The 21,919-nt window shown below is 45.5% G+C and overlaps 1 protein-coding gene across 1 annotated transcript; it reads right to left on the reverse strand.

Moving 5' to 3' along the window:
• Positions 1-20,154: 20,154 nt before the first annotated feature.
• LOC119449374 (uncharacterized) lies at positions 20,155-21,562 on the reverse strand. Its single transcript, XM_037712546.2, has one exon. The coding sequence runs from the start codon at positions 21,464-21,466 to the stop codon at positions 20,261-20,263; it is 1,206 nt and encodes a 401-aa protein (XP_037568474.2). The 5' UTR covers positions 21,467-21,562; the 3' UTR covers positions 20,155-20,260.
• Between the last annotated feature and the right edge of the window lie 357 nt (positions 21,563-21,919).

Genomic DNA, 21,919 nt, shown 5'->3' on the forward strand with positions numbered 1-21,919 from the left:
TGATGTACAGATAGGTTTCAAATCATGCAACATTGCTATCTGCGAACGGCAGGTACAGCTTGGATTAAACAAACTGTCTAAATGGGCTGATGTAAATGGATTTAAAATAAATGCAAAGAAAAGTACGTGCATACTTTTCTCAAACAAAAGAGGCATGACACCAGTGCCAAATCTCACGATTAATCAAGAGGAACTATCCGTGAGCAGTGAGCATAAATTCCTGGGAATAATTCTAGACTCAAAGCTCACCTTTATCCCCCACCTTAAATATTTGAAGGCAAGGTGTCTGAAGACGATGAACCTTTTAAAAATTTTGTCGCGCGCAACATGGGGTAGTGACCGAAAATGCCTACTGAACTTGTACAACAGTCTTGTCCGATCACGCCTTGATTACGGGGCTATAATTTATAATTCCGCAACGCCAAGTGCATTAAAAATTCTAGACCCCGTTCACCATCTGGGCATCCGCCTCGCGACCGGTGCTTTCCGAACAAGTCCGATCCACAGCCTCTACGTAGAGTCGAATCAGTGGTCACTTCATCTGCAGCGTTCATACAATAGTTTTACATATTTTCTTAGAGTACACGCGAACATTGAACATCCCTCTTATTCAACCATAAACGACATGACCACTGCCACACTCTTTCAAAATCGACCGGCATCGAGAAAACCGTTCTCTTTGCGTGTGCGGAATCTTAGTGAGGAAATGGGTGTTCCGTTGCTTGAACACTGTCTTATGGCTCCAGCGAAACTGTTACCGCCGTGGCAGTGGCAGCTCATAGAGTGTGACACATCATTCGTGGAGGTCACTAAGCACGCACCAGAGGCACATATCAAAATGCATTTCCTTGAACTCCAGTCCAAGTACACATGCACAGAGTTTTATACAGACGCTTCTAAGTCACGTGACGGGGTGTCGTATGCAGCTGTCGGCCCATCCTTCTCGGAATCCGGTGTACTCCACCCGGAAGCAAGTATCTTTACGGCTGAGGCCTATGCTTTATTGTCAGCTGTGAGGCATATAAGGAAATCTAAACTTCAAAAATCAATCATATTTACAGACTCTCTAAGTGTCGTAAACGCTTTAAAGTCACCCTGTAAACAGAAAAATCCTACACTCATTGAGCTCTATTCCGTACTGTGTAGAGCATATGTATCTAACCAGCATATCATTATATGCTGGGTGCCTGGCCATAGAAGCATTGAGGGTAATGTGCTAGCTGACCGAATGGCTACGTCAATAACATCGCACGCTACTAATCCTACAGCTGCTGTTTCTGCAACAGATTTGAAACATTTCTTCCGTAAGAAATTGCGAAGCCATTGGCAACGTCTGTGGGATGCACAAACAAATAATAAGCTTCACTTGATTAAGCCACAGTTAGGTTTCTGGCCCCCCGTAACGAAAACACGACGAACTGATGTCCTATTCTGTCGTCTCAGAATAGGTCATACATTTGGCACCCATAGTTTTTTGTTAACCGGGGATGAACCACCAACCTGTGGTAGATGTGGTAAGAGGCTAACCGTCCTCCACGTTCTCCTGGAGTGTCGGGATGCCGAAGCAGATAGAAAAAAAACATTTCCCTTTAGCTTACCGCTATCATGTCCCTCTGCATCCCAGTATGTTTCTTGGTGAGGAACCACTGTTTAGCACTAAAGCAGTCCTCGCTTTCTTAAATGACGTGGTACTGCATGTTGTAAGCCCAACAAATTCATAGCGCATCCTCTCTCCAGAGGATGCCGCTGTGATGGTAGTTTTGTATAAGCACATGCCTCCAGGCCCTTGTGATTCAAGGGCTCTGTTTAGGCAGTAGTGCTTCTTTCCAACTACTACATCTTAAATATTTTAAATATCGTGTCATTCTTTGTCAGTGCATTCTTCATTTCATAGTACACCTCATTAGTCATTGCCATGATTTTAGCGCATGTATATTTTACGCATTTTACAGCGATTATTTTTAGGCCCCTTTACAGCCACACTTCATCTACTTCTCAGAATTCATCGCTCCACTGCACACTCACAAACACTGGCATGGCGCTCTTTGGCCATAACTGGCCCTTGCGCCATAAAACACCACACATCATCATCATCATCTAATAGAAATGGTGCCTAATAGAAATCAGGCTAAATAGTGCAATTGGCGAAATAGTTGAATGGTGCCATCGATGGAAAATGTCCATTAACTATGAAAAAACCGTCTTTATGAGAATAACACAAAAGAAAAAGCCCTTTATCTTTCGATATTTTGCCAAGAACACTTATATCTCCGAAATATCTCACTATAAATATCTCGGTGTACACACATGTCACAATCTTTCCTGGTCAAAAGCTACTGACACTATAATGGCTAATTGTCTTCGCAAATTGTTCACCCTAAGACGGTCGTTAAAATTCTCGACATCTGCTGTCCGCCTTCTGGCATATAATACAATAGTTCGTCCTGCTTTAGAGTATGCAATAATCATCTGGGACACCTACACAATAACAAATATTGAAATTAGAACGCATTCAAAAGGAAGCTGTTCGATTTATCTACAATTCTTACGGTCGAACTTCTATAACAGATCTCCTTAAACGTAGTGGCTTCTCTTCGATTACAGAACAAAATTGTGTTTCCCGATTAAAATTCTTTTTTCAGCTAATGAAGGGCCACTACCATATTTCCTACCTCTTACATTTACCTCTTACCTACTACTTACTACCTCTTACATTTTAACAGCTGTAACTGGTCATGCTACCCGTCATAAACATTCCCTAGCAGTAACCACGTTAACACCGCATAACAACTGCTTCAAATGCTCTTAGTTTACAAGAACAATAATTGATTGGAAGAAACTTCCCGATGAAGTCGTTACACTAAATTCTTTATCCCTTTTTCAGGCGCACCTGCATTCTTGACTATGTCGCACATAATTTATTTGCTCCTTTTTGCTTGAATTCTCTCCCTTTTTGTCATGTTGAATTCAAGCGCCGGCAAGATTGCTCGTAATGTATGTTTGTATAAGTGTATTTGTATGTTCCCATCCTGCTAAGATTATCACGTACGAAAACGCCTTCTGCGGTACTGCTTTGATGTCCCGCGCCATATTCAAGATGGCTGCCCTACTACATTTCTTATTTCCCCAATCTTAAGAGGTGAGTGGTTTTCTTCACAAGTAAATGTTTACAAAAATCTTCACAAAAGTGTTTAGTTTCTTGACGTGACCGGAAAGTGGGAATTTTTTCTGTTGTTTAATATTGAAATGCATTTTTGTTGTTTCGTTTGAAGTGATATGCTGGCATATCACTTCAAACTTATGCCGGATGTGAGGGCACATGGCGCCCAGTATTGCAACTTATGTAACAGCGCGACAAAATAGCCCAGCAAGCAACCTAGTATTGATTTCGTTGCGTCGTTTGCCGCGGTTCGAGTGTTTTAGTGCGTTAACGACAGGCAAATATTTTTCCCGGCCGCTGACTATGTCGCTTCATTTTGAATACAGTTAGCCGGAACGCTGGACTGCGTGGCTTGATGTGCTCTTTGCGCATTTTAAAAGCACAGTGCAGAAGATGCTAGCACCCGAGCCGCGAAGATATGCTGCCATCACGCGTGTGGTTTCGAAGAATTGCCCGCCTGTCGTCTGCTAGCCGAAATTCCTGACTCTGACGAAGAATAATGAAATGTATAAATGACGGACCGCAAAAAAATGAAATATAAATGGACAAAAATGTTCATCATCATCATCAATTTAATAACCCTTAAAGGTCCCTTTCGGGGTATTACATAAGCGGGGGGGGGGGGGGGGGCAAAAACAGAAATACCGAGTAGTCAAGACGTTAAAGAAATAAAGTAGTTCTAGTAAGACACAGGTGTAAGGTTTGACACAGGTGTAAGCAAGGTGATTATGCGTGAAAATGGGCTGTTAGTAGCTGCCAGTGTTGCCAGGTCCGACGAGGTGGCGTAACCAAAAGCTAGAGAAGTTGTAGCCCAAATGTAGCCAAACAGAAAAAAAGTGCAAAATATTTCGTAGCCAAATATAGCCATTTTTATTAGCAATTTTATTTGTGTATACATTTTCACATTCCACTACGCCAATCCTTTTTTACACAACCAGTTGTAACAAAATGTCCGTGCCGCCATGACGGTCGGCCCTTTACATCAACAACAGCGACATCATGCTTGCCCAGAACACTTTTTGGTTGGCCCCGGAAGCTCTTAAGTTCCAGCGAATCGCTGCAGAGAGCGAATCAAATCTTTTATTTTATGACAGATAGTACTAAGTTATTATTTTTAGTTGTTTACAGTAAAATTAACTACGAACTCTGCTTTTTTAGCTGTCGTAAACACAAAATAATGTTCAGCGTCATCGATCTCTCACGTTATCTCTGCCTACGGCGTAGAAGTCCAGCTGTCCAGCGATCTGCGATGACGACGTGTTCACGGCTTCTTTTTTGATGAGCTATAACAAGTCTTTCGCGCTATGATATCTCGCGTTATTTGTCTCATCGTCCTAACTTGTTTTCTGCTTTTTTTGTTTTTGTTTTTCAATTAGCTTGGTCCGGATTAGCTGGGACACATATTAGGTCGCTAGCACGCCATGAACATGCGTTAAGAAAAGGGACAGGCAACAGATGCCACTCACTGTCTGACTTAGTGTAAGCTAAGCTTTCAAAGATTACTGCACAAACCGGCACACTAGTGTAAGAAGCGCGCAGTCGTTTTCGGCGACGAGCAAGTCCCGAACTAACTTGCTCGAAATGGTAAAAGCCGCGACGGCTTTTAATTGATAACAGTGGTAATGCTGTGAAAACCGGTTACTGTCATAAAGCAAACCATGTTGATGGCTAATAACGTTTTAGAATAGGGGCCTCTAAAGTTTGGGGCCCCAAGGAGCTTTGCAAGTGTTAGCGTTGGGGCATGCAGGAATGAAGAGTTTTGGAATAGGCGTTTTGCGTTTGCGGATAGCGTGTTGCGTTTGCAGCGTCACTACGGCGTCAAAGAAAATCTGTTCTAAATATTAAAATAAAATATACCATTTTATGATAAGAAAAGTAATTTAGACTTTCGTGTTCTCGCCTTTAATTATAATTTAGAACTTGTTCTATTAGCAGCATGCAACTTATTGGGCTTAGTTTTGAGCACGGTGTAAGCTACTTCTTACACCGTGGTTTTGAGTAACCAACTTTACGCACCTTCACCCAGCCAAGTCAATCCGTGATAGGCCTACGAGCCATGAAATCGACAATTGAATTCGGAATCATTGGCATATATTGAATCAAGCTTCATTACACATGTTAGTTGAGAGGAAGCGATGACCGCAATCACTTCATCTAGCTTACGAACTTCACGCGTTACCACGAATCGAGCACAGTTTTGTGCTAGGTTGGAGCCGTCGCTTCGATGGGCGCCGCCATGCTTGTTGACGAAAGCTTTTTGGGTAGCTTTTGGGGCTCCCGCTAAATCGATGAAATAGCGTGCCCGACGCAAAACCCAAACACAGTTGCCGTCCTGCGCATGCGCAGTGACTTCAACGCTATTTCTTTGGGGCTCCAATACGTTGAGGCACCTGTTCTAAAACTCTAATTGCTGGGGTTTTACGTGCCAGAACCACGATATGATTCGGAGCATGACGCAGTGGGGGACTCCGGATTAATTTTGGCCCCCTCGGGTTCTTTAACGTACACCCTAATCTAAGTACACGGGTGTTCCTGCATTTCGCCTTGATCGCAATGCGGCCGCAGTGGTCGGAAATCAAACCCGCGTCATCGAGCCAGCAGCACGACGCCTCACAAGCTAAGCTAACACGGTGGGTGAAGTTCATGTGACGTGGTGCGCTGATGTCATCGTGGCAAACATGTTTCGATATTGGCAGAGTGAGTATCTGCATCCGCGACGTTACAGGCAAACCATCTAGAGGTAAAAGCACCGGAAGCCACCTTTGGCTCGGGGTCTTGCTCCCATTATTTTTTATACGTTCTCGCATACTTGGCCCACTTCCCCATGTTTGGATTCTCCTCTCTGAGGAGGATCTAATCTTACGTCCAACCTATCGAAATGAATCTCGAATGTAAGCACGAAGAAAAAAGTTGCAGTGGCTTAGCTCGGCTATGCCAGGATATACGTAGCGTTAGCAAAGGTTCAGCTGATTATTCTAAGCTTTCCTGGTTGTCTAGATTGTCAAGGATTAGCTTGATTGTCATGCTTACTGCTGCTCCAATGACACACACGCGGTATACGTATTATGTGGCACATGTACGTATTCATTCCTCCTACGCTCAACCGCTAATTGCCAGGCAACTACTTCGGGATCCGATGAGTCAAGCTTCTCCGTTCTTCTGCGCTGTTGAGCAGCATTTGCGCTCTCCTTCTCCATGGCTATACCACACTGGCAAACGCCAGTCCGAAGCGCAGCGGCTCCAGCGCAGTGTCAGACGGCGACTGCACAGCGAGCGAGCGCGCGCCGGCGCCAGTGCGTCTACCACGGCTACGACGTCACTCCTCTGGAATGCGCAGACCGGCGGCGGTGAGTCGCGCGCGGCGGCGGCGGAGTGCGCGAGAGGTGCCGGGTCCGGTGGCTCCGGTGCGCAAGCCGTGTGACATCACTGATCCTTGCGCATGTGCAGCACGGCTCTTGATGTGCCGCGCGAAACGGGCTTGGCTAGGCCAGTGTAGCTAACGCTACAAAATTCATCTAGCAGGAAAAGGAAAATGGCAGTAAGGCTTCGCGCCAGAAACGTGGAGTAGGTCGAAAACTGTGCCCGGCGCGATACTTCATCCGGAAGACATGGCCATCAACACACTGGAGAGTGTCATGCACCCGTGCTTCTCTTCTTTCATGTCGGCGCCACGATCGTCCGACGGCCCCGACCCTATGTTATTGCTCTCTTTTCCTGAGCATAGCCATGTTAGTACGGTGTACTGTGAAAAATCTACTACACCCAGGTTCATCCCGATGTCCGGGGATCGGGTGCCTAACGGTCAAGCAGGGTGTAAGTTTAAGTGCATCAAAGATCAAAGCCACCGGCTCAGACAACGGCGCAGAGAGGGAAGGAAAAGTGGGGGGAGGGGGTCATTTCGCGCACACACACACGCACAGCCACGCGGCCGGCTCAGCCAGCTAAAACACAGCCTTCGAGATTTGCTTCTACCTGATCAGAGCCACCTTTGGAGCGTGCATTAGTGCGCCACTTATAGCCCGAACACAGCCAAGTCGCAGATTTTCAGTAGCCCAAATATAGCCACATAGCCAACTCATCCAAGTCGATGCCAAAAAAATTTTACCGTAGCCCAATTTGGCTATATATAGCCAAACCTGGCAACACTGGTAGCTGCTTGAATTTTGAGCCATCGCGCTCAATAACTGTTGACTGTGGCAGTTCCTTCGAGTGACATACGAAATGCGGAGGTAGTTCCATGAAGACATTGTACACTTAAGCTGTTGAAAAGTCGACGGGAAGGGCGGTGAGGAGGGAGAAGAAGTGTATTACGCAGCTGGGGAAACTAGTAATAGAGTTTGTGAAAAAGACACAGTTGTGCAATCCTGCAGCGAGTTGACAAGGACTCGAGGTTAAGAGAAGATTTAATGCTACTGATACTTGTGTGCCAATCGTACTTCAAAGCTATAAATTGCGCAGCCCGATTCTGTACAGATTCTAATGCGTTAATCAAGTAAGTATGATGAGGGCTCCAAATTGGTGACGCATATTCGAGTTTTGTGCGGATGAATGTTTCATAGGCAAGTTTGCGAATAGAAATGGGTGACATTGATAGGTACCTTTTGATTAAGCACCTAATTGTAATATGTGTTCAGACCAGGTGAGTTTGTTCGATATTGTGACGCCTAGGTAGCGGTATCTATTTGTGGATGAGAGGACCGACGAACTGAGGGAATAGGGGTAAATGCTGTTGTTTCGCTGCCGAGAGATACACATGAAATTACATTTTGAAGTGTTAAGTACCATCAGCCAATGTGAGCACCAGTTAGTTTATTTTGTTGAGTTCATTTTGCAGCGACAAATGATCAGTTTCCGATGTTATGCACCGGTACAGGACGTAGTCACTTGCAAACAAACGCACCAAGCATGATATGGCGTTAGGGAGGTTGTTAATATAAATTAAAAACAAAAGAGGACCAAGGACCAAACCTTGAGGAACGCCGGATTTCACGGTCTTGCTAGCCGAGCTACGGTTGTCAATGACTGTGTACTGGGATCTATTAGTAAGAAAAGAATGGATCCATGCTATTATTAAAGAGTCAAGACTGAGGCAGGAAAGCTTGGTCAATAGTCGACGGTGCGATACACGATCAAATGCTTTTGAAAAGTAGAGATAGATAACGACTGTTTGGAAGCCGGAATCAAGATTGAGGTGAATATCTGTGGTGAACTCGAAAAGCTGTGTTTCACATGAAAGACCTCGCCGGAAACCATGCTGCTTAGAGAAAATGAACGAGTGGTTATCTAGATGGGAAGCTACGTGGGAGTATATAGCATGCTCTAAGAGTTTACAAGCTATGCATGTCAGAGAAATGGGGCGATAATTCGATGGATCAGAGCGGCTGCCCAATTTGTGTATCGGAATAACATGGCTGATCTTCCAGTCTTTAGGAATCGAGCTGGTGGTAATGGATTGCTCAAAAATAAATTGCAATATGGCACTGGAAATTGATTTGTTTGCTTTTATGAGTTTAACAGGTATGTTATCGGGGCCAGGAGGCCTTGAAATCTTCAGGTCATCGATAAATTTAGATGTACCTTCTGCTGTAATTGTTATGGGTGGCGTCTGCGTCAGGTTGAGGGGATGTAAGGGAGGTATTACTTGGTTAGGTTCCTGAGTGAAGGTCGAACAAAAATAAGAATTCATGGCATCGCTGCGTTGATGAACGAGGACTTGCGAACCAGCTGGGTTGAGTACGGCGATATGTTGTGAGGGAAGAGAGTTGTTTGTTAGTATATTCCGAGAAGGGCTTATCGCGAAGTATATTCAACAGATCCTGGTGGTAAAATTTACGGTTTGTTTATTTTAAAAGACAGCTAGGGGTACTCGCGCAAAGCCTAGAAATAATTGTCCCACTTTTGCGAAGAGTTAACTTTTATAGCTTCGCGGAACACATGTTTCTTTTTTGTTGAAAGTTTACGCAGTGTGTTCGAAAACCAAGGTTTATCGGAATTTCCTTGAATGCGCACTAGAGGCACGTACTTTTCCATCAGTGATAGGATCTGCTGTTTGTACGATAGCCAGTTCTGCTCGACGGTTCTTGATTGGGCTATGCTAGTGAAGTGATGAAGAAACGCAGCGAGTTCAACGTTCATTTGATTGAAGTTAGCTTTGTTGTAGTCCCGGATATATTTGGTTAAAGGCAGACAGTTCGGTACCATAGTTGAAAGTGAGGATAACAGTATTATATGGTCACTTAATCCATCCATTATTTGCATTCGAGTAATTAATTGGGGATCAGAAGTTAGTGCTTGGTCCCGAACGTTGTTTCCATGAGTTGGCATGGTGACAAATTGAGCGAAGTTGAACAGTAGAGTTAGATCAGGAAATTGATTAGTCAAACGTGAGCTAGTAGCAAGAATGTTCCATTCAATATCAGGAAAGTTAGCCGCATAATACAAAATTTGCGCTGGAAAAACGGGAGTGGAAGTTTGATAGGATGGAATTAAGTTCGTTAGTGAAGGAAACGTCGCAATTGGGTGCACGGTAGCAGCAAACTAGAATAATCGTGCGTAATTCTATTACATAATTCTGTTACGCGGAAACTCAAACACAGACCCCTTTTCCAAAATTTCTACCATACAACAGCGGCGCGCCCGGGTAGAATACTTGCAAAAAAAAAAAAAAAAAAAAAAAAACCCATCCCGATGGCGCTCGCCTCCTCGGCAGGTCAAAATGGGACTTAGCCTGCCTAATGCGTTTTGGACACGCGCGCGCCTCGGGGCAACAGCAAACAATTAATAAAATAATAAAAAAATCTCCTAGGGCCTTCACATTTTCATGTAAGATGGCTTATATTGCCCCTGTAAAAATGCCTTCCCAGCAATGCATTTGTGTTTAAAAGTGAAGCCGACTTTAAGGGGATCGGTGTAAGATTGGTCTTTCTAAGCTGGCTTTCCCATGTTGTGTGTTGCAGTGAAGCCTACTCATAAAGAAAAATGCGATGCGAACGGGGCCGGATAACGCTATCGCGCTCCACTATTAAAGGCGAAGCTTAAGCGTCCTTGAATTTTTTGCTCCTCTCCTGGCTTTTTTTTTCTATTTTTTTTTTTTTTTTTGCTGTCGTGTTGTCAGAAAAAAAAGTTCAATAAAGCTGAACTTGAACAAAAATATATTCATGCCCTTCCTCGAAATTTACCATCGGAGCAGTGTTGCCAGGTCCGACGAGGCGGCGTAGCCAAAAGCTAGCGAAGTTGTAGCCCAAAGGTAGCCAAACACAAAAAAGTGAAAAAATTTCGCAGCCAAATATAGCCATTTTTATTTGCAGTTTTATTTGTGTATACTTTTTCACATTCGACTACAGCAATTCTTTTTTGCACAACCCATCGTAACAAAATGTCCGTGCCGCCGTGACGGTCGGCCCTGGACATCAACAACAGCGACATCAGGCTTGCACAGAACACTTTTTGTTTGGGCCCGGAAGTTCCAGCGAATAGCTGCAGAGGGCGAAATCTGTGCTTTTATTTTATGACAGATAGTACTAAGTTATTATTTTTAGTTATTTACAGTAATATTAACTACGGACTCTGCTTTTTAGCTGTTGTGAACGCAAAATAATGTTTAGTATCATTGATCTTTCACGTCATCTCTGCCTACGGCGTAGAAGTTCAGCTGTCCATTGATCTCCGACGTGCTCACGGTTTATTTTTTTTATGAGCTAAAACAAGTCTTTCGCGCTATGAAATCTCGTATTATTTGTCACATCGTCCTATCTTGTTCTCTCGCTTTCTTTTTTTTTTTCAGTTAGCTTGGCCCGGGTTAGATGGTACATGCTTTATATACTGTCCATTTACATCAACCTCCCGCCATCTTAGTTCTCTAGCACAACAAAGACATGCGTTAAAATAAAGTGACAGACAACAGATGCTACTCGCTGTCTGTATCGGTGTAAGCGAAGCTTTAAAAGATTACTACGCAAAACGGCACACCAGTGTAAAAAGCGCGCAGTCGTTTTCGGCGACGAGCACGTCCCGAACGTGACTCGCTCGAAATGGTAAAAGCCGCGACGGTGCACAAAGAGCAAAGGTAAACAACAAATTGATAAACAGTGGTTATGCTGTGAAAACTGCTACTGTCAAAAAGCAAACAATGTTGATGTGCTAATAAAGTTTTAGGATAGGGACCCCCAAAATTTGGGGCCCAAGAGGGGCCCAAAGAGCTCTGCGGGTGTTAGCGTTGGGGCATGCAGGGGTGAATAGTTTTAGAATAGGCGTCTTGCGTTTGCGGATAGCGTGTTGCACTTGCAGCGTCACTACAGCATCAAAGAAAAGCTGGTATAAATATTACAATAAAATATACCACTTTATGATATGAAGAGTAATTTAAATTTTCGTGTTCTCGCATTTAATTACAATTTAGAACTTATTCTGTTAGCAGCAAGCAACTTGTGCTTAGTTTTCAGTAACCAACTTTACGTACCTTCACCCAGCCAAGTCAATCCGTGTTAGGTCTACGAGCCATGAAATCGACAATTGAATTCGGTATCAGCGCCGTCTAATGAAGCAATCTTCTTTACACGTGTTAGGTGAGAGAAAGCGATAACCGCAATCACTTCTCCTAGCTTACGAAGTTCACGCGTTACTACGAATCGAGCCCAGTTTGGTGCTAGGTTAGAACCGTCGCTTTGATGGGTGCCGCCATGTTTGTTGACGAAAGCGTTTGGGGCAGCTTTTTGTACCCCCGCTAAATCGATGAAATAGCGTGCCCGACGCAAAACCCAAACATAGTTTGCGTCTTGCGTATGCGCAGTGGCTTCGACGCAATTTCTTTGGGGCCCCAAAACGTTTGAGGCCCCTATTCTAAAACAGTCTAATAATTGTTGGGGTTTTACGTGCCAAAACCACGATATGACTGGGAGGCATGACGCAGTGGAGGGCTCCGGATTAATTTTGGTTAAGTCGGGTTCTGTAACGTACACATAAATCTAAGTACACGGGTGTTCCTTCATTTCGCCTTGATCGAAATGCGGCCGCCCTGGCCGGGAATCAATCCCGCGTCCTCGAGCCAGCAGCGCGACACCTCACAAGCTAAGCTAACACGGTGGGTGAATTTCATGTGACGTGGTGTACTGATGTCTTCGTAGCAAACATGTTTCGATATTAGCAGAATGAGTATCTGCATCCATGACGTTAGGGGCAAACCATCTAGAAGTCCATTACTATAAAGTATTATTGCGCAACAAAAGGACATGGACGGCAGAGAAGAACACACACACCAAGCGCAAAAAAGGGCCCGTTGAACTACAAATGAACTTAATGAGAGCAGTATTCCGGGCAAGTTGGTAGTCCCTTACTAAAGTATTATTGCGCAACAAAAGGACATGGACGGCAGAGAAGAACACACACACCAAGCGTAAAAAAGGGCCCGTTGAACTAGAAATGAACTTAATGAGAGCAGCATTCCGGGAAAGTTGGTAGTCCATTACTAAAGTATTATTGCGCAACAAAAGGACATGGACGGCAGAGAAGAACACACACACCAAGCGTAAAAAAGGGCCCGTTGAACTAGAAATGAACTTAATGAGAGCAGCATTCCGGGCAAGTTGGTAGTCCATTACTAAAGTATTATTGCGCAACAAAAGGACATGGACGGCAGAGAAGAACACACACACCAAGCGCAAAAAAGGGCCCGTTGAACTAGAAATGAACTTAATGAGAGCAGTATTCCGGGAAAGTTGGTAGTCCATTACTAAAGTATTATTGCGCAACAAAAGGACATGGACGGCAGAGAAGAACACACACACCAAGCGTAAAAAAGGGCCCGTTGAACTAGAAATGAACTTAATGAGAGCAGTATTCCGGGCAAGTTGGTAGTCCATTACTAAAGTATTATTGCGCAACAAAAGGACATGGACGGCAGAGAAGAACACACACACCAAGCGCAAAAAAGGGCCCGTTGAACTAGAAATGAACTTAATGAGAGCAGTATTCCGGGCAAGTTGGTAGTCCATTACTAAAGTATTATTGCGCAACAAAAGGACATGGACGGCAGAGAAGAACACACACACCAAGCGTAAAAAAGGGCCCGTTGAACTAGAAATGAACTTAATGAGAGCAGCATTCCGGGCAAGTTGGTAGTCCATTACTAAAGTATTATTGCGCAACAAAAGGACATGGACGGCAGAGAAGAACACACACACCAAGCGCAAAAAAGGGCCCGTTGAACTCGAAATGAACTTAATGAGAGCAGTATTCCGGGAAAGTTGGTAGTCCATTACTAAAGTATTATTGCGCAACAAAAGGACATGGACGGCAGAGAAGAACACACACACCAAGCGTAAAAAAGGGCCCGTTGAACTAGAAATGAACTTAATGAGAGCAGTATTCCGGGCAAGTTGGTAGTCCATTACTAAAGTATTATTGCGCAACAAAAGGACATGGACGGCAGAGAAGAACACACACACCAAGCGCAAAAAAGGGCCCGTTGAACTAGAAATGAACTTAATGAGAGCAGTATTCCGGGCAAGTTGGTAGTCCATTACTAAAGTATTATTGCGCAACAAAAGGACATGGACGGCAGAGAAGAACACACACACCAAGCGCAAAAAAGGGACCGTTGAACTAGAAATGAACTTAATGAGAGCAGCATTCCGGGCAAGTTGGTAGTCCATTACTAAAGTATTATTGCGCAACAAAAGGACATGGACGGCAGAGAAGAACACACACACCAAGCACAAAAAAGGGACCGTTGAACTAGAAATGAACTTAATGAGAGCAGCATTCCGGGCAAGTTGGTAGTCCATTACTAAAGTATTATTGCGCAACAAAAGGACATGGACGGCAGAGAAGAACACACACACCAAGCGCAAAAAAGGGCCCGTTGAACTAGAAATGAACTTAATGAGAGCAGTATTCCGGGCAAGTTGGTAGTCCATTACTAAAGTATTATTGCGCAACAAAAGGACATGGACGGCAGAGAAGAACACACACACCAAGCGCAAAAAAGGGCCCGTTGAACTAGAAATGAACTTAATGAGGCCAACTTGCCCGGAATGCTGCTCTCATTAAGTTCATTTCTAGTTCAACGGGCCCTTTTTTGCGCTTGGTGTGTGTGTTCTTCTCTGCCGTCCATGTCCTTTTGTTGCGCAATAATACTTTAGTAATGGACTACCAACTTGCCCGGAATGCTGCTCTCATCTAGAAGTAGTTTTGCTGCTCTCATCTAGAAGAAGTTTTTCTACTTCCAAGTTTGCTGGCATTCCAAGTATAATCTAGAAGTAAAAGCACCAGAACGCACCTGTGGCTAGGGATCTTGCTCCCATTCTTTTTTATACGTTCTCGCATACTTGGCCCACAAGCCCATGTTTGGATTCTCCTCTCTGAGGAGTGTGCGATCTTACGTCCAACCTATCGAAATGAATCTTGAATGTAAGCACGAACAAAAATTCATCTAGCAGGAGAAGGAAAATGGCAGTAAAGCTTCGCGCGAGAAACGTGGAGTAGGTCGAAAGCTGTGCTCGGCATGATACTTCACCCAAAAGAAATGGCCATGAACACATTGGAGCGTTTCATCCACCCGTGCTTCCCTTCTTTCACGTCAGCGCCACGATCGCCCAACGGCCCCGACCCTATGTTATTGCTCTCCCTTCCTGAGCATAGCCATGTTAGTACAGTGTAGTGTGAAAAACCCACTACTCCCAGGTTCATCCCGATGCCCGAGGATCGGCTACATAACGGTCAAGCGGGGTGTAAGTTTAAGTGCATCAAATATCAAAGCCACCAGCTCAGAGAACGGCGCATAGAGGGAAGGGCAATGGGGGGCATTTCGCGCACGCACACACGCACAGCCACGCGGCCGGCTCAGCCAGCTAAAACATAGCCTTCGAGATTTGCTTCTATAGACACGATCAGACCCACCTCTGGAGCGAGGATTATCTACCTTATAAGGAGCGAAACAATTAACCTAATCTAGGCACCTCACCGGAAAAACCACTGGGGTTGCCTTTTAATACATGTACACTTTTTTTAAAGTTTAATAAACGTCTTCTATCTCTCTCTGGAGCGTGGATTAGGGCGCCACTTATAGCCCAAACAAAGCCAAATCGCAGATTTTCAGTAGCCCAAATATAGCCACATAGCCAACTCGTCCAAGTCAACACCAAAAATTTTTTCTTGTAGCCCAATTTGGCTATACATAGCCAAACTTGGCAACACTGCATCGGAGAGGGCATGCGAAAAGACTTCGAAAGAAAGCTTTATTGCAAATAAAAATATACATGACAGTTCATATACTAGGCTGTGTAGAAACAATGCTGACACAGAATTCATGACCAGCGAACTAGAATGTAAGCTTCGTATATTTAGACCGTTCTATTAAAAGTCCGTTGAAAGTTGGCGAAGTGATTGATAACTTTTTCACAGTCAACAGGGATGTCTTTGTGCGTATGTAACAAGGCTAGTCCTGTCAGACGGGTTTCACTCATCTGTGGTCGCTGCAATGTTTTTAGGCGGCGGAGTGTGGACAAAGACCTTTCGGCGCCGGCAAAGCTAACAGGGAGAGTGGCCAGTAGAAAGAAGTGTTTGGATCAAAGGGAAGATGTCATCATCGTACACGTAGAGCGATTCAACGGATGTCCGCTCCTTCTTCGCTTTCGCGCTTCCACTTTTCCCGCCCGAGCGGCTCAAATGACACTTGCCGTTATCGAGGCATATATTCAAATAATTGAGCCATACTGCTTGGCAATGTCAGTTACTAATGTCGTGTGGGACGTGACCACGACTGGATAAGGCAGACAGGACAAGGTCAATTCACATGGTCGCGAAGGCAAAGCTCCAACATGACATCAATTATGGTCAGCGATTGATGACATCAATTATGAGCAGCGACATCAATTATGGCCGTGCGATTGAAGCGCGACTACATCTTTCGGGGCAATACACAAGTTGCTGAAAATTATGCATTCAATACGTCTCCAATGGAAACATTTGAAAAAGTACAGGCAATTCCATTAGAACAGGAAAATGTAAAGTCGCAGGATGCTTATGAATACGAATTATGAGTGCGAAAGTGTGCAGGCTTTTGGAAGTTTGCTCGTGGCGATGCGTGCTGATATATGCCGAGATTGCATTACTGTATTTAATAGTTATAGGGTTGTACGTGCCAAAACCACCATCTGATTATGAGGCACGCCGTAGCGGGGGAGTCCAGAATAATTTGGACCACCTGGGGCTCTTTAACGTGCACCTAAATCTAAGTACACGGGCGTTTTCGCATTTCGCCCCCATCGAAATGCGGCCGCCGTGGCCGGGATTCAGTCCCGCGATCTCGTGCTTAAAAGCCCAACACCATAGCCCTTAAGCAACCACGGCGGGTATTACCGTATGTAACACTGTAATGTCAAAACTCTCTTATGCGTAGCCATAAAAAGTAATGGCTGTATACACAGGGTGTTAATTTTTATGCTTTGCGGAATTTTTAGAAATCGCATGTTGCAGGTAGCATAATTCTTATCATTGAGCTGGGTTATTCGATGAGGCGGAAATTAGTAGCACGAGAAATCAAAACACTTATTCAACTAACTAACAAAAAATCACTAACTTCTGAGTTAATTACTTTACGACACATATTTCAATTTACAAATTTTAACCGGTGAACTTGTCAGGCGTATCCATTTGGAATGAATTTCCAGGATGACATCACTTTGAAGATATGCCCTATCAAACTCGCTGTAAACATTCACTGTTGTTCCACTTAATTTTCTACCAAAATGCTGCCTTACACATTGAAGTACAAAAGTAACTGGAACGCCCATGTATTTCGTCCCACACTTTGGGAAATAATATCTCGAAACTGGTGTCATCCTGGAAATTCATTTCAAGTGGATGCGTCTTGCAAACTCACCGGCTACAATTCGTAAATTGCAATATGTGTCGTAAAGTAATTAACTGAGAAGTTCATTAGTCAATTTTTGTTAATTAGTTGGATATGTCTTTAGATTTCTCGTGCTACTAATGTCCGCCTCTTCGAATAACCCAGCTCAACGATAAGAATTATGCTACCTGCATTACGTTTTAGCTATGTCTTCAGTACCAGAGAAAAACTACAGGTGGCATGCGTGCTGTGTTAGTGAAGAATAAAGTGTGGTTTTTGTGAATCATTTCAATGCAATGTTAATTTTATCTTAAAGGGTCCCTGAAACGGTTGGGACAAATTTTGTAGACGCGTAGGGTACAGCTACAGTAAAACATTCGCGTCACAATTTAAGTGAAGCGTCTCTTATTAAGGGAGCTACGGAAAATTACAAGTTACCCTCCTCCCTAGCCATGCATTTTCTCCTCAACTCGTTCGCCGAATGATCGGGGCTAAGCTCCGCCTTCACTGGACGTCATAACGTGACGTCATGTCGTCTACTTCAGGTTGTCTTGGAGCCAGCGCACGAAGCTCTCCAACCTCTCCGCTAGCCGCCTGGCCGTCGATCCCCACCAGCGAGAGCGATCAAGCAGCGTGCGTTGCGAGCGTTCTGTCGCAGCGCCGAGCGTGTCCGGCGTTTCAGTAACCACAGGCGAGCTGGCCGTTTTGACGGATAGGCAGAGGCGTAAACTAAAGCCCCCCCATACCGTTGTGATGAAGGAGCTTCGTAGACGTACGTGAGCAGCCTGATCGGCATAAAGCCCCTATGTATAAAAAAAATTGCCCCCACCTCCCAGAAGGGAATCGTGAGGAAATGCGAATGCATTTCTTGCGCCGAGAGTACACGGCGTAGTAATTTTAATGGCGTACATTAATGACGAGACGAGGATTTGTACCGTAACCATTTATTTACACATTCATCAGCACCTGTTTGTGTTGTCATTGTACCTGACGGCCATAATCACAGCCTTGTGGTCGCTAAAGTGTACAGTCAAAGGGTCTTTGAGAAAGGGTCTTTGCGTAAACTGCCGAGCGCGCGCCGCCGCTTGCGTGGCGCGATCGAGAGCGCGGGCGGCAGCGGGATCAGCCTGTCGTCGTTGCCGCTTGGACTCGGCCTCGCGCCGCTTCACTCGAGGATCGGCGGCTCGCCGTTGACGTTTCTCCGCCGCGTCTCGAACACGAACTTCAGCGTTCTCGGCTCGCCGTTGACGTCTCACAGCGGCGTATCGAGCACACATTTCCGGATCTTCGGCTCGGCGTTGGCGTTTCGCAGCGGCTTCCCGAGCTCGGAGTTCGGTATCGGCAGCTCGCTTCGCTCGCTTGCGTTCGGCATCACGCGCTCTTCGCTTCGCAGCCTTGTCTTCCGTTTCTTCTCCACCGGTTGATGATGACGTTGAAGCTACTGCAGTGACGTCACCTCCAGCGAGAGGTGTAATGCTCGGGTTGGATTGTATTACACTTCTTGATAGGGGTACCTTCTAGTACACTGTACTAGGGGTACCATTGCCGTCAGACATTCGCCTTCACCGACTTCTGCCATCGCCTTGAGAGGCGCCCAGCCAGCGAACGGTCGAGAGTGAGGCGCGCGCTTCACTCCATTTATATATACGCGAGAGCGAGCGAACGGGAGAGTGGGGCGCAGGGAGGAGAGAGAGCGAACGGCGAGAGAAGGAGCGGCGAAGCACTGCACCTACCCTCTCCTACACTCTCTCCAGACACGCGGGAGCTCCGCCGAGTTCCCGCGATGCGATGATAATGATGATAAGTGGTTCTTGAGGGAAAGGGAAAGGTTGGCGCTATCTTCTGCAGCCCTTGAGGGAGCACGGCTCAGCGCCAACGGGGAGGGGTAAGTGGGAGCGAAAGAAGGGATAGAGTGGAGTCGCCATGGCTGGGCGAAGCAAAACCGGCAGGCATAAGCGGCACGTATCAGGCCGAGGTGGAAGGCCTTGGTGTGCTGCAGAGTCTGCAGGGGTGTTGTGCCAGGCTGGTCAGGCCCGGGGTGGGGTGGGAGGCCGTGAGGCCTTCGCGATGCGAGCGCCCTCACACGCCAGAGCGCGCTCCTCCTCTCCACTCACTCTCCGCTACTCCGCCCGCACCACAGGCTCCGGTTGCTAGGGGCGAGGATAAGCGCGCGCGCCCGCAGCTGTTGCTATGGGAGAGGGAGTGAGAGCGGAGAGATAACACCTGTCGGCGCGCGGACATCGACAGACGCCTCAGATCTTGGCGCCACCGCGCTCACCCCGGCGTTTCCTCCTCGCCGCCTCTGTTCGCCCCAGCCTCCTCCGCTCCCCCATCGGCCAATCCGTGTCACGTGGAAGCACGCGTTGCGCTTTTGTGTATTTTTTTTTCTTTCCAGCGCGCTCCAACGGCCATTCTCGGGCCTGTGCGACGAAAGTTCTGTACGCACAAACGGATCAAACGTGTTAGGAACAAGAACTTCGTTGTGATGGCATGCTGTCGCGCCTTCAGTTGCCGCAACCGACAAGACGAGGGCAAAAGGCTTTTTTAGATGCGAAGCAGCTTATGGTCGGGGCTATGTCACTCTCTCCTTCCCTCCCTCCATCCATCCGCCGTGCGGCGTCCACACCCGCACACGCCGGCAGCGTATTTCTATTTCAGCCCCCGTACCGCGCTCGACCGCTGGCGCCGCGCTGCGCCGCTCGCGCGTACCATGTTTCTAGCCGCCGCCGTTGGAATAGAGGAGGCGTTGACGGAGAACACGCTGGGTTGGGGGTGACTAGCCTGCTGTTCGGGGATCGGTGGTATTCATAAACGCATCACTGTTTTGATGATCCAAATATAATCTCACTATCAGGGAGGGAGCAGTCTACCTGACTGGAGCAGTATTTTTTTATTTGGGGTGTTGCTACGCTGCGCTCCGCAACACCCCAACGACTGCCGCTTCGCGTCGGCGCCCGGCACCACGGCTTCCGCCGTGGCGCCGGGGTTCAAACTACCGCGCTGGCAAACAGACAGGAAAACAAAAGGAAAAAAAGCGTGATATGAAAAAAAAATCGAACCGGGGCGGGATTCGAACTCGCGTAGGTGTAATCCCGAAGCGAGCGCCGTAACTTCTCAGCCACACAGCCATTTTTTTTTTCATGGTATTTATTACGAATACGTAAGATATTTCCATAGCGGCCAAAACAGTCAGCCGCGTCTACAAGCACAAAACAAACACTTCACAGTACAATTATTACGGTAAGAGTTCTCTAAAAGGGAGGCAAAAGGATACACTTCAACAACAACGGATACCAGTCTGGTTGGGAGTCTCTCTGATCATAAAAGTCTTTCAGCTGTGAAATCATCCGAATGAAATGTGACTTCGAAGATACAATTGGTTCTGCATTCCGATCTAGCATGCGAGTTTTCCATAAACTGTGCAACGCCATAAGCAGGAGCATATCAAAAGGCACATCGTCACATTGAGGTTGTATCAGATATCGTATTGTATAAGCATTTATATCAAAATCCTTTTTTAAAGTCCTTTGGAGAACGTCCCAAAACAATATGGCATCCTTGCAATCAATAAAACAGTGTTCTATGGTTTCCGGTACATTACAGAGACGACAGTTTATCGAAGATACAAAGATTCCTTTCCGATTTAACCAGGTTTTAACAGGTAACGTTTCAGTGTGCACTTTGAAGAAGAATGTTTTAGTGTGAGGAGGAATAGGCATTTTACAGACCCGTGTAAGGACGTCATCTCCAGGTAAGCCGATGTACAGCGATCGGTATAACGGAGGTTTAAAAAGCATATCAATTAGATCTTTATACAGATTTTTCCTTGAGATAGAGAATAAGTACTCATTTGAGAACCTCACTGCAAGAAAACGCACTGAGAGACACACTTCACGCATGAATCCCTGCAAATATGGATGTGAAGCAAAATTTGTCGAAATTACTAAATTTGGTAAAACGTTGACGAGATTAACTTGCAAGAATGCCCGAAGTAATGGATGAGAACAGTCGCGAAAAAAGACAAAACGAGACACTAATTGTCTAACATAAAGGTGAACCAGGCCAAGACCGCCTGCACTAACCGGTCTGAAAATATTATCACGCCTCATTGGCTCATAAGATGATGACCAAATAAAGGTTGCAAATATTCGGTGAAACTGCTGTATGTAAACCCTGGAACAATGAATTATTTGCAGCACATAGAAGAGTTTTGTTGCCAAAAATAAGTTGCACGCTTTAGCTCTGCCAAAGATTGAGAGATTATGTGGAACGAATGTTTGGGCATAGCGTCTTAGGGTTGGTACACGTTCTCTCCAGTAATGTGCACTTGACTTATATGCATCCAATGGAACGCCCAGGTATTTTGGTGGTTGACAAGTCCACTCAATGCCAGCAAAATATGTCGGTTTAAATATCCATGAGCCAAACCAAAGCCCCAAACTTTTAGCACGGTTCATTCGTGCACCAGAAATTGCTCCAAATTCCTCTATTTTAGACACCACATTTGTGATACTGGGCTTGTCCGTGCAAAAGAAAGCGAGGTCGTCTGCATATGCCAGAACTTTCACCTCTGTTCCAAAAACACTAAAACCATGAATATTAGTAGAGTGAATAACGTTTAAACAAAGTGGTTCCAAGTAAAGGGCAAAAAGCAATGGCGACAAGGGACACCCTTGCTTCACAGAGGAATGAATTGACACAGGCTTGGACAGGTGACCATTGACAATCAAACGAGTTGAACAATCATTATAACACAATTTCACACCTTGAAATATAACGGAGCCTACGTTAGCATGCTCGAGAAGAGAAAAGAGAAAAGAATGACGAACCCTGTCAAAAGCCTTAGCTAAGTCTACTTGTAGCATTGCTAGCTGATCATAAGAACTGGAACAATGTTCCAGTACTGTACG

The sequence above is a fragment of the Dermacentor silvarum genome, chromosome 1 (genome assembly GCF_013339745.2).
Source record: "Dermacentor silvarum isolate Dsil-2018 chromosome 1, BIME_Dsil_1.4, whole genome shotgun sequence".
Taxonomy (NCBI): Eukaryota; Metazoa; Arthropoda; class Arachnida; order Ixodida; family Ixodidae; genus Dermacentor; species Dermacentor silvarum.